This window comes from Monodelphis domestica, chromosome X (assembly GCF_027887165.1).
Source record: "Monodelphis domestica isolate mMonDom1 chromosome X, mMonDom1.pri, whole genome shotgun sequence".
NCBI lineage: Eukaryota > Metazoa > Chordata > Mammalia > Didelphimorphia > Didelphidae > Monodelphis > Monodelphis domestica.
Window position 1 is genome coordinate 71,967,403 of NC_077235.1, and position 12,619 is coordinate 71,980,021.

A 12,619-nucleotide genomic window follows, 5' to 3' on the forward strand; every position below is an offset into this window, starting at 1 on the left:
CCTTCCTTCTGTCTGTCTCCCTTCTCCCTCTCCCTCCCACCCATTCTTTCTCTCTCCCCCTTCCTTTTATGTCTGTCTATCTCCCTTCCCCCCTCTTCTCTCTCCCTCCCTCTGCCTCTGTCTCCCTCCCTCCCCCATCTCTCTCTTCCTTCCCCCTCATTGTCTGTCTCTCCCTCCTTCCCTCTTCTGTCTCTCCCTTCCTTCTTCTCCCCTGCCTCTCTCCCTCTCTCCCTTTTCAATCTCTCTGTCTCTTTCCCTCATTCCTTCTACCCCCTTCCCCTTTCTTCTTCTCCCCCACTCTCTCCCTTCCTTCTCTATTTCTGTCTGTCTCCCTTCTCCGTCTCTCCCTCCCTCTCTCCCTCCCCCCTCCCTTCCTTCTTCTCCCTTTTCAATCTCTCTGTCTCTATTTCCCTCATTCCTTCTACTCCTCTTCCCCTTTCTTCTCCCCCACCTCTCTCCCCTTCCTTCTGTCTGTCTCCCTTCTCCCTCTCCCTCCCACCCATTCTTTCTCTCTCCCCCTTCCTTTTATGTCTGTCTATCTCCCTTCCCCCCTCTTCTCTCTCCCTCCCTCTGCCTCTGTCTCCCTCCCTCCCCCATCTCTCTCTTCCTTCCCCCTCATTGTCTGTCTCTCCCTCCTTCCCTCTTCTGTCTCTCCCTTCCTTCTTCTCCCCTGCCTCTCTCCCTCTCTCCCTTTTCAATCTCTCTGTCTCTTTCCCTCATTCCTTCTACCCCCTTCCCCTTTCTTCTTCTCCCCCACCTCTCTCCCTTCCTTCTCTATGTCTGTCTGTCTGCCTCCCTTCTCTGTCTCTCCCTCCCTCTCTCCCTCCCCCTCTCCCTTCCTTCTTCTCCCCTGCCTCTCTCCCTCTCTCCCTTTTCAATCTCTCTCTCTCCCTCATTTCTTCTACCCCTTCCCCTTTCTCCTTCTCCCCCACCTCTCCCCTTCGTTCTCTATCTCCCTTCTCCCTCCTTCCCACTCTTTCTCTCTTCCCCTCTCTCTCCCTTCCATGTCTGTCTGTATATTTCACTTCCCACCTCTCTCCCTTTTCTCTCTCCCTCCCTCTGTCTCTGTATCCCTCCCTCACCCTTCTGTCTCTTCCTTTCCCTTCCCTGTCTCTCCCTCCTTCCATCTTCCTCCCTCCATTCCCCTCTCTCCCTTTCTTCTTCTCCCCCACCTCTCTCCCTTCCTTCTCTATTTCTGTCTGTCTGTCTCCCTTCTGTCTCTCCCCCTCCTTCCCTCTCTCCTTTCCTTCTTCTCCCCTGCCTCTCTCCCTCTTCAATCTCTCTCCCTCATTCCTTCTACCCCCCTTCCCCTTTCTTCTCCTCCCCCACCTCTCTCCCTTCCTTCTCTATTTCTGTCTGTCTGTCTCCCTTCTCTCTCTCCCCTCCCTCTCTCCCTTCCCCTCTCCCTTCCTTCTTCTCCCCTGCCTCTCTCCCTCTTCAATCTCTCTCTGTCTCTCCCTCATTCCTTCTACCCCTTTCCCCTTTCTTCTTCTCCCCCACCTCTCTCCCCTTCCTTCTCTATCTGTTTCTCTTCTCCCTCTCCCTCCCACCCACTCTTTCTCTCTCCCCTCCTATGTCTGTCTGTCTATCTCCCTTTCCTCCTCTCCCTCCCTCTGTCTCTGTCTCCTTCCCTCCCCCTTCTCTCTCTTCCTTCCCCCTCCTTGTCTGTCTCTCCCTCCTTTGCTCTTCTTCCCTCCCTTCCCCTTTCTCCCCTTCTTCTTCTCCCCCACCTCTCTCCCTTCCTTCTCTATGTCTGTCTGTCTCCCTTCCCCCTCTCTCTTCCTTCTCCCTCTCTGCCTGTTTCTCTCACCCTCACTCCATCCTCCCTCTCCCTCTCCCTCTGTGTCTCTCTCTCTCTGTCCCCATTGATGTCTCTGTCTGTCTGTCCTCTGCAGATACAAATCCTATGATGCTTTGACCACATAGATGGGATCTGCTTCCTCCAAGGATCCCTTGCAGCAATAAGGCCCCCTCTCCCCAGTGTCTGATCTGAATATGGCCTCATGGGAAGATGCAGGTGCCCTGCTCTGTGTCATCCGGAATCAGCCTCCATCAAATGAGCTGAAGGGGAGATAAAGGCTCGGCTCAGAAATCAGAACATGTCCTGAACCAATGAGACCAGTGGGATTATCATGGCAGTTGGTTCCAGTGGCCAAGAGGAACTCTAGAAAAAAAGATGATTAGCAAACAATTTTCAGTGTTTCTTTTACATTGTCCAGGGAAGAGGGAACTTGCATTTTGGTAACTGATCTTTTTTTTAACCCTTCCCTCAGTTTCCCCCTCTGAAAAATGAATGACTCTGAGGTCCCTTTGAACCCTAAGCCTAGAGTTCCAAGATCTGCAGTTCACCTTTCCCGTCACCCTTCTTCACTTCTCCCACCCCAAATCCTTCCCTTCCCTTCAATACTGTGTATTGGTTCCAAGGCAGAAGAAGAGCAGTAAGGGCTGAGCAATGGAGATTAGGTGACTTGCCCAGGGTCACACACTAAGAAGTGTCTAAGGCCAGATCTGAGCCCATATTCTCCCATCTCTAGGCGTGGCTTTCCATCCACTGAGTCACCTAGCTTGGCCCCTAGGTAACTGATTTTGCTTATATGGAAAGCCAGTGATCCCATCTTGATTTTTTCTTAACCAAGGAAGAAACTGAGGCCTAGAGATGTTCAGATATTTTTCTATATCTCCCATAGGGAGCAAGTTCAGAGACAAGATTCAAGTCTAAGTTCTCTGATGCCCCAGATTTGGAGTTGAAAGTCCTGGGTTTGAATCCCACTTTGGCCACTTATGACCTACGTGGACTTGAGTATCTTTTTTTAAAAAAAATCTTATCAATTCCAAGACAGAAGAGCAGTAAAGGCTAGTTAACTGGGGCTAAGTGATTTACCCAGGGTCACCCAGGGAGGAAGTACCTTAGGCCAGGTTTGAACCTCCTTTCTCCAGGTCTTGCTCTCTAGCCACTGAGCCACCTAGCTGCCCCCCTCTTCCTAGCTTCTTGACCTCAAATAAATTCCTTTGACTTGTAAGCATTATTTACCTCTCCCTAAATCAGGAACAGTAAGAGCCTTCTTGCCATCCTAGCACCCCAGGGAAGCTGAGTGAGGATTACCCAGAGGCCTAAGGGACACCAGCCACGTTTAGAAGCTGCTGTGCTGGAGAACCCTCTGCTAAGAGCCAAATCTGCACGTCTCTGTCTACATACATTGTGCTAAAACAGCTCGTTTGGTTCCAAAGGTAATTTGCTTTACTGAAACGTGGGCGTGTCTGGCATTAGGAAACCATTACCTCATTTTCTCCAACAACGTGAAACAGCCTGGTGTCCAAACAATCCCTGCAGAGGACACAGAGCCCAGATGAGCAGCAGTGGGAAAGGCTTCCAAGCGCTTCCCAGCCAGGCTCTGAGCAAAGTGGAAGGTGGCCTTATTTCCCCCTTGGGAAGGTGGGACCAGATGCTGGGGGGATGATAAGGAATGTTCTCCAAGGAAGATGAAAGTCAGTTTAGGGCTCAGATTCAGGAATCTGCAATTTTTCAAAGGGCCAAGACTGGCTGGGGAAATCAGGTAGGGCTTCCCATAAGAAGTGGTAGGCAGCGGGCAGCGGGGTGGCTCAGTGGATTGAGAGCCAGGCCTAGAGACAGCAGGTCCTGGGTTCCAATCTGTCCTCAGACACTTCCCAGCTGTGTGGCCCTGGGCAAGTCACTTCACCCCCATTGCCTAGCCCTTGCTGTTCTTCTGCCTTGGCACCAATACACAGGATTGATCCTAAGGTGGAAGGTTAAAGGGTTAAAATAATGAGGGTGATGGCTGAATTGTCTTCACAGGTTTTCCTGTTTGAAATCTCAGGGCTAATTGCTGTAAACCCAGCACCCTCTCCACTGCCCCATCCTGTCTCCCCATATGTTATCTCACTGGATCCCTATCACCCTAGGAGAGGCCTAGCATAGGCATTATTGCCCCATTGTTCAGAGGAGACAACTGAGATGCAGTGACTTCCATCATCGCCCAGCTGGCAAGGGGTAGAACTGGGATAAAAGTTGAGCTTTCTGGATCATGGGATTTAGTGGTCATCTAGTCCAGTCCCTTTAGGGGAGGAAATGAAGGCCCAGAGAGGGAAAGGACTTGCTCAAGGTCACATGGGCAATAAAGAGCCATAAGCAATCTTTGGACTGGGGCCCTCAGAACTGATATTCTTACCATGACACCAACCTGCCCCTCCACTCAACTTGAAGGAAGGGGCCAGTTGTTGGCCCACTTCTTGGACCTGTCCGACCTCTGCAGTATCCAGAACTGTGGCCACGTGACATTTTCTCTGCATTTCCTCTGTCCCCCCCAGCCTTCAGCAAATCCTCTTGGATCTTCATTCCCTAAGCCACCCCTTCTGTGATGCCCGCCCTCCCAGATACCCTTCTTCTCCAGGCCTGGGAGATTTTCAGGGGGCTCCCTTAGCACTTCAAGGGGCACTTAGAGGACTCATGGTGCAGGATCTGGCCTCAGCCCCAAGCTCCAGGATCTGGAGCAAGATGGGGAGGAGCAGAGACAGGCTCGGTAAATGTGAGTGCAGCAGGACCAGAGTTGCCAGGCAAATCTGGCTTCTCTTTCTAATCTGCACTCCTGGCCTTGGTTCCACACCATTCTCTAGGACATCCACATGGCCTGTGTCCCCAGGATACCCTGTGGTCACCAAGGAGCCCGGACTAGGGACACAATGGCTGCTGCAGCCATTCTGGGCCATCCATCCATTCGTCCATCCATCCGTCTGTCCACTTGTCCATCTATCCGTCCATCCCTCCCTCCATCGACAAGCATTTATTAAGTGTTGACTCTGTGCCAGGCCCTGTGCTAGGCTCCAGTGCTGTAAGGTCAAAGAAGGAAATAACCCCTGCCCTCAAGGAGCCTGTATTCTAACCGGTGGAATGACAGGGCCATATAGAAATACACACACAGGATAACCCTAAGGAGAAGAAATCCAAAGGGGTACCAAGTGGGCAACTACAAGGGTGGCACTGACAAGGGCATTCTGGGAATGTAGGAGGGCCAAATGCTGTCCCTGGTGCCACTAGAAGAGAATAATAGTGGCAGCTGGGTAGCTCAGTGGATAGAGAGCCAATCCTAGAAAGGAGAGGTCCTGGGTTCCAATCTGGCCTTCTGGCCTCCAACATATTCTAGCCAGGTGACCTGGGTCTCAAACCTTTGGCTCCCAATATTTCACGGCTTTGTTTCCCAGCTTCCATCAGACTCCCCATGCCTGGGCCTTTGGTTTTCAGCAGATCCTGGAGGGAGAAATGCCAGGCCATGAAGGGAAACAAACAGTGAGTTGGATGGAACCACCTACCTGAGAGTGGCACAGGTATTGGGCCAAACCTTGGACTTAAATCAGGACACTTGGCTTCAAGATCTGTTTAATACCCTACTGTAAGCTGCGTGACCTTGGGTAAGTCTCTTCCCTTTTAGTGGACTAGATGCCTTCCCTCATAAAATAAGGGAGTCTCTAAGATCCCTTGGTGCCTGAAGTCAGGATTCTGTGATGCAGTGGAACGGCCACTCAGGGGCAAGGGAGAGATCCCTGAAGTGTCCCACATCTGCCTGTGCTATTTGAAGTCATAGTAAAGTGAAATGTGGAAATTGTCAGGGGATTCCACATTCCCATCAACCAGGCCTGAGCTTACCGGTTCCTCTTACTAATTCCTAATGCCTCCCAGTGGCTTGTCATGACTCAGGGCACCTAGGTGAATAGAGAGCCAGGACTAGAGATGGAAAGTCCTGGTTTCCAATCTGGCCTCAGACACTTCCTAGGTGTGTAACCCTAGACAAGTCACTTAACCCCCATTGTCTAGCCCTTACCTCTCTTCTGCCTTGGGACCTGTGCTTGGTATTGTTTCTAAGATGGAAGGTGAGGGTTTTAAAAAAGAGAAGAACTGACTTGGGAGTCAAAGGTCTTGGGTTCAAATCCCATCCGTGATGGCTAGTAGGACTTTAGGGATGTCATTAAAGTTCTCTGGGGCTATTTCATTATCTGTAAAAGGAGAGGCTGAATTAGAGACTCCATGTGCTCCAAGATCCTGAAACCTCCAATTCGATGTGTCTGGGTCTGATCCAAGCTTTGTTACTGACTCCCCTGTGGAACCCTAGGTAAATATGTCTGGTACTTCCTGTCAAAGGCAAGCAATAGCCTGGGTGATTTGGGGAAGGGACAAAGTCAGAACTTAAAAGGTCCCACCATGAGGGTTTTCTCCCCCCAGCTCCAAAGGGATCTTCTGCTCTGGGTTCAAGTACTGTCATTGTCACTCCCTTTGGGGCTTGGGGTAAGGTTGCTTTCTTACCCTCAAAGTTGTCTCTGCCACTAACATTCTAGGAACCAATTTGTATCCTAATTCCCCTTACATGGAATTCTGTTCCTCAGTTTCCCCACTTGTAAAATTAGAATGCAGAGTGGTGGTGATGGTGATGGATCAGATACCCTCCCAATGGTTCTAATCAATATCATCCTAAGAGCTAAAGTGTATCCAAAGTCCCTTTCCTCTTCTGTGCCTCAGTTTCTCCACTTGTGAAATGAGAGTAGTGTTAGGTTACATGTGTGTGCACTCTGAAATGGCATCCTAAATCCCTTTTAATGCTCTGTGCCTCCGTTCCACCTGTAAAATGGGAGTGGGGGTGGTATTGGATCAGATGTCCATCCAGTGGTCCCTTTAACTAGCATTCTAAGATCCAAAGTGTATCCCAAGTCCCTTTCCAAGTCTGTGCCTCAGTATTGGATCAAATGCCCTCCCAACGATCCCTCTTATTATCATCCTAAGATCCAAAGTCTATCTTAAGTCTCTTTCTCCCTCTGTGCCTCAGTTTCCCAGCTTTGAAATGGGAGATATGTTGGGTGATGTCCTCCGGAATGGCATCTCTTATCCCTTTGGGACTCAGGTTTCCCACCTCTAAAATGGGAAAGGGGGGTGGTATCAGACCTGATGCCCTCCCAATGGTCCCTCTTACCATCATCTTAAGATCCAAAGTGTATTCTCAGCCCTCTTTTCTCTCTGTAGCTCAGTTTTCCGACATGCGAAACCGGAGATGTGGTGGGTTCGATGCCCTCTGAAATGAAACGCTGTTTCTTTTTCCTCTCTGTGGCTCAGTGTCCCCACCTGTAAAATAGGAGTGAGAATGTTGGTACTGGATCCGATGCCCTCCCAATGGCCCCTCTCAATATCATTCTAAGATCCAAAATGTATCTCAAGTCCCTTTCCCTCTCTGTGCCTCAATTTTCCCTTCTATGAAAGTTGGCTGCCCTCCAAAATGGGATCCTAAATCTCTTTTGCCCCTCTATGCCTCAGTTAACCCCACTTTCAAAACAAGGGGGGTTGGTATTGGATCAGATGCCTCCCACTATTATCCTCTGAGCTGAAGTGTCCACCTGCGGCCATTCCCACTATCCGGTGAACCTAAGTGTAACGTAAGTCTCTTTCCCCCTTTATGCCTCAATTTCTCTCTTTGTGAGCTAGGCGTGGGTTGCCGTGGAAACGGAGGTCCAAGAAGATAAAAGGGGCGTCGGGATGGCCTTCAGCTCACCGGGCGATCCTAGCAGAATTGGGAGGCCGCGAGAAGGTGACCATTTTTTGAATCCTAGCGGTTTGCGGTTCTAAACTCTCTCCCGAGAGGTTTACTGGAAGGCCGGGGTGGGTGCGGGGCAGCTGCCGTGCTAAAGCTCCAGCCTCTAGCGGTATCTAAGAACCTCCCACCCTCCCCTTCCCGCTCCGCAGCCCCCTAGGGCTGCGCAGGCGTAGAACAGAGTCGCTCCTGGGGGGGGCTCCCCTCCCTTCCAGACCCCCCGCGTTCTCTCCGTGTCCCCGGCGGAGCGCGCAGGCGCGCTGTGGCGGCCCTTTGGCCGGGCCCCGCGGCTACAGCAGATCATTTGGAGCGGCGGGTAGGTGGCGTGCGGACGCGGCACGGCCGTTCTTCCAGTGGGGAGGTTGGTTAGGTCGCGCGGCTGCTCGCTCATCTCGCCTGCTCTACCGTACCCCTCCTGAAAGGTTGCGGCTCGAGCCGGGAGTCACGTGATGAGCATCCTGCTGCCCAACATGGCGGAGTTCGACACCATCTCCGAGCTGGAGGAGGACGACGACGACGCGGCAGCCTCATCCGGCCTCGACGACGATTTCGAGGATCGCTTTGACGACGAGGATGAGGGCGTCGCGGTGGATTTCGAGCCGGAGCTGCTACAGCCGCTGCCGCCGCCGGGCCAAGCCCAGAGCGAAGAGTACCTGCGCCGGCTGGTGCCTGATCCAGTGACCGTGCATGGCACTGGTCACATCACAGTGTAAGTCCGGGCTAGGGAGGCCTTGGGTGGGGGGGAGCCTTGCCGGGACACCAGGCGGGGGGGGGGGGCGGCGCGGGGGGGGGGGCGGCTACCGGGACCGAGAATGGAGGGAGGCGGGGTGATGGAACCCTCCTTTATTGAGTGTTCGGAGGTGGGGGGGGAGGAGAAAGGGGGCTACCGGGAGGGGGAAGGGGGAGCCACAGCCCCTGATGGAACCTGAGACTGAGCGCACTAGAACTGTGGAGCCAGGGGCGGAAGGGAAGGGGGGGAAAACTAAGGGGGCTAAAGAGATTTAAGTTGGTGGGGGATAGGAGTGAGGCAGAAGGGCTCACAGGATGGGAAGGATGGGACTGCAGTGCCTGTAAGAGGATCAACGGGGCAGTGGGGGGGGGCAGGAGAGCTGAGAGGACTAAGGGATGAAGGGGGGGGGATCCAAAAGAAGGGGCCACTTGCCCTGGCAGTCAGATGGGGGGGAGGATGATTACTGCCAGGGGAACCATGGGGGGCAGTAGGGGTGATAGGGGAGGGTCAAGCTGAGAGGGCATTTCTGTACCTTGAAAAAGAAGGGAGCCACATTAGGAAGGGGGGCAGGTTGGGCCTAAGGAATTGATGGGATAGGGGAAGGATTTGCTTCTTGTGGAAGGGAGTCCCAGGGGGTACCCTTGTTTCCTTTGAAAAGGAACCAAGCTGGGGGGGGGGAGAGGATAGAACTGAGAGAACCCCTTGGAAAGAAATGGGGGGGCAGCAGGAACACCAAAGGTAAGTTAAATTGAGGGCATTCAGAGGGTTCTAAAAAGGAGTCTGTTTACTCTGAGTAAGTTGAGGCTAGAACTGGGAGAACTGAACTGAGTGTAGGAGACTGAAACAGAACTGCTTTCTTTGAAATGAAGCTAAATTGGGAGGGGGTTGCAGGGTGTAGAGCTGAGAGAAGTCAAGGGAACTGAGGCAGATGGGGTGCTAAGGGAATTGATGGGACTCAGATTTTTGGGGGGCACTGAGGACTAAAGTAGTTAACAAAAGGAACCATTTCCTCTGAAAAGGAGCCAAGGTGGGGAATCGAGCTGAGAAATCAAGGGATCCAAAGTGATAGGCTGAGGTATTTGACTGGCAGGGTTAAGGACTAAATGGATCCATTAAAAGGAATTAAGTGATACTCCTTCCTTTGCAAGGGAACTCCATCAAAAACTTCAAGCAGTCAAGGTCAGGGGATGTTGATTAAAGACTTCAGTTGGGAGGGGGCTCAGGATTGAGAGAGTCCAAGAAAAAGGGAATGTGATTTTGCTTGCAAAGGGATTCAGATTGCAGAGATGGAGCTCATAATTGAGGGAAGCCAAGTTGAAAAAGTCCTGGGGGTTCCAAAAAGAGATGGATATTTCCACGGAAAGGGAGCCAAGTTGGGAAGTGGAGCTCAGAGAAGTTAAGTTGGGGTCCGAGACAACTTTGGGGAGCCATGGTTGTGGGGAATTTCTGAGAATTGGGAGGAATCAGATGAATATCTAGAGACTGAGATCTGCTTCCTTTGAAAAGAAAGCTGAGAGAACTGAGAGGAGCCTGGTTTGGGGGTGTTGAAAGAATGGTGGGAATCTGGTAGAGGAGGTTTGAGAAATGAGGGCTCTCTAAAGGGGGCTATGTCTTCTGAAAGGGAGGGAGCCAGTTGGGGTAGGGTTAAGAGAGCTTAGCTAAGGGGTAAAAGAGGAGCCAAGGTGTGGGAGAGGGTTGAGGGAATTGGGGGGATTCAAGTGGAGAGGGGACCGAGGAAGTCTTAACAAGGGGCTGCTTCCTCCAAAAGACAGCCAAGTTACAAGGGTGGAGCTCAGAGAACTGGGGGTGGTGGTGGTGAAGGGGGCTGCTTCCTGTGAAAAGGAGCCAAGCTGGAGGGGTAAGACTTGAAACAATTGAGAAGAACATGGAAGGGGGGGCACTAAGAAGATTGAAGTGAGCCAAGTTTGGAGGGAGCCCAAAGGACGACGACAGTCCTTGAAAGAGGCCCAAGCTAGGGAGGGAAGCCAAAAATTCAGTGAGCTAAGGTGTGTGTGGGTATGTGGGGGGGATAGATAAGAAGTTGGAGGGGGGCAGAAAAAGGCTACAACCTCAGAAAGGGAACCAAGTTGAGACAGTATAGGGAAGCCCCTGTTTGGTAGGGCTTAGAGAGCAGCAACCCCTGGGACAGCCAAGGAGGAGAGATATGGGGGGCTCTCTTTAAATGGTATGTGACCAAGCTGAAAGATTTGGGAGGAGCCAGGTGGCTGGAGCCTAAGGCCTGGGGGTGAAGCCCTTAAAGAGGGAGCCCAGTTGTTGAGGGAGGTGGAGCTGAGAGAACTCTGAGGGGCTTTGTTGGGGGGGTTGCTAAGCAGGCTGGAAGATCCTGGGGTGGGGGTGGGGCTTAGAGGAGAGGGGGCTGAGAACTGGGTTCCAGAGGGCTGGGAAAGCAGGGGAAAATGAGTCAGGAGAATGTAGATGAGGCAGGGTGAAGCCTGGAAACAAACCCAGAACCCAGCAACTTGGCCCTTCAGCCTTGTCTGCTGTCCATTTCTTCCCCATGGGAATAGCTGACAAGACAGGAGTTGAAATCCTTTCCATCCCCCTTCTAAACCTCAGCAGGAGAGGGTTTTGGATATACTTGACAGACCTCTGAAGAGATACATACGTGAAGAAAATGGCCCTCTCCCTGCCTTGGCTTTTTTCAGCATTCCACCCCTTTACGCGAGAGGTCAGTTGCCAAGGAGGGAGACCTGGCCATGGAGGGGAAATGAGGAAATCACCCCCAGGAAGCAAGGGTAACTTAGAAACTTAGATGAGGCCATTTTTTCTTTTGTAAAACTCTGAATTGTCCCTGGAAAATCAAGCAGCTGACCTCCCAGAGTGGGGAGGCCACGGGGAAGACTATGCCAGCCCAGTGGCTGCAGAGGAATTTTTCTGGGGGTCCCTCACAAGCTTTGAAGGCTACTTAAAAGGTGTTCACTTACTTATGTTTCAAGACTGGAAATTCTTGGGACTTCACATACACTTTTCACTCTTTTACTACATTTTCAGAACCAGACCACCTTTTTTTCTGTCAAGTTATCATGTCTCTCCTTTCTGTGATCTCTTCAGAGCTCATAGACTCACACCTTCCTTCCCACAGGCCAGGGCTCGCGATTGGGCCCGTCCTATGCTTTTTTCTATTTCAATGAAAGACAGAAGAACACAGCTTGTTTGGTTGGGTGGGCGGGGATAGGAGAGAGCATACTGTTTTATTCCCTGGATGGCTCTTTGATGAGGCAGCTCAAATTCCAAATTTGGGGGTCTGGGGATCTTGTAGAGAGCAGCAAGCCACAGGAAGCCAGCAAATGGACAGGGCAAGCTCATTTCCACATTCCTTTTTACCACCAGCCAGAGAATTTGGTCCAAACACTAAGATCCTAGCACCTCTGGAATATGTGAATCGCCGTCATGCAGACTAACTCACAGGGCTGAGGGAATCCTAGGAACTAAACGTAGAGCTGGAAGGCCTTCGAGGTCATCTAGGGCCCTCATTTTAGAGACGAGGAAACCGAGGCCCGGGGTTAACATGGAGTGACAGTAGGAGGTGGGTGAGGGGGATGGACAGCTAGCCCCAGCGCATGCTCCCCATTGCACCCTGCTGACATTGTCAAAAGCTGTTCATCGTGGCCAAGACTGCTCACCAGCACTTCTTTTGGTAAGTTCAGACAATGGCAAAGGAGCAAGGAGGCAGAATTTGTTTCCTGGACCTTGTCTTGGTCCATGCATGGAAAAAGAGCCAACTTTTCTATTTTCTCCTTTCTTAAAAGGGAACAGCAGCCTTTTTTGCTTGGGATCTTCTTCAATGACAGACTCAAGGTTCCTGCTGGCTCTACAATCTTGTGATTCTAAAGGGGGCAGGGGAGGTGATAAGATGCCTTCCAGGATGGAAGCCAAGGCCTTTCTGAAACCCAGGAGCCCAATGTTAGGTTGCTGGGCACTTTATAAACTTACTTAGTATGCCCAAGTTCTATGGTGCAGCTGTGTAGGATTTGGGGTTGAAAATTGTGATCAGTGCATTAAATGACTAGAATCACATTTCCTGAGATGTGAAGAAAGGAGGAGCCTTACTGTTGGCCTGATGGACTCAGGAAATAGCGAGTCTTGTGTCAATGACTTCAAAATAAAGTGAGTGTGTGTGTGTGTGCACGCTGTCAGACAGAAGGTTCCTTCCTTATTCCCCAGATTTGTGTCTTTTCCATTTTCTGTACTTTTTTTAATGCTGAAAAGGACTTTGTTTCTTTTCACAGTTTTAAATTTGAATTAAAATCCCCAAGTGGGACCTTTTTTAGAAAGCTGTGTT

General features: G+C 51.3%; 1 protein-coding gene and 1 long non-coding RNA gene across 3 annotated transcripts in view; one reads left to right on the plus strand and one right to left on the minus strand.

The window, feature by feature from the left end:
* Positions 1–1,611: 1,611 nt before the first annotated feature.
* On the minus strand, positions 1,612–7,771 carry LOC130456122 (uncharacterized). Its single transcript, XR_008914616.1, has 3 exons — positions 7,548–7,771; positions 6,975–7,123; positions 1,612–5,263 (listed from the first exon to the last, which is right to left on the minus strand). It is a non-coding gene; the product is annotated as an uncharacterized LOC130456122 (long non-coding RNA).
* Positions 7,772–7,793: 22 nt separating this feature from the next.
* The window catches only part of CHIC1 (cysteine rich hydrophobic domain 1), a 59,208-nt gene continuing 54,382 nt past the window's right edge, over positions 7,794–12,619 (plus strand). Inside the window, exons 1-2 of one of the 2 annotated variants that reach the window (XM_056809157.1) lie at positions 7,794–7,902; positions 8,009–8,295. In XM_056809157.1, coding sequence (XP_056665135.1) covers positions 8,036–8,295 — 260 coding nt within the window. In that variant the 5' untranslated portion in view covers positions 7,794–7,902; positions 8,009–8,035. Of the gene's footprint in view, positions 8,296–12,619 lie in introns of both variants that reach the window. The other variant, XM_056809158.1, reaches the window with a different exon arrangement.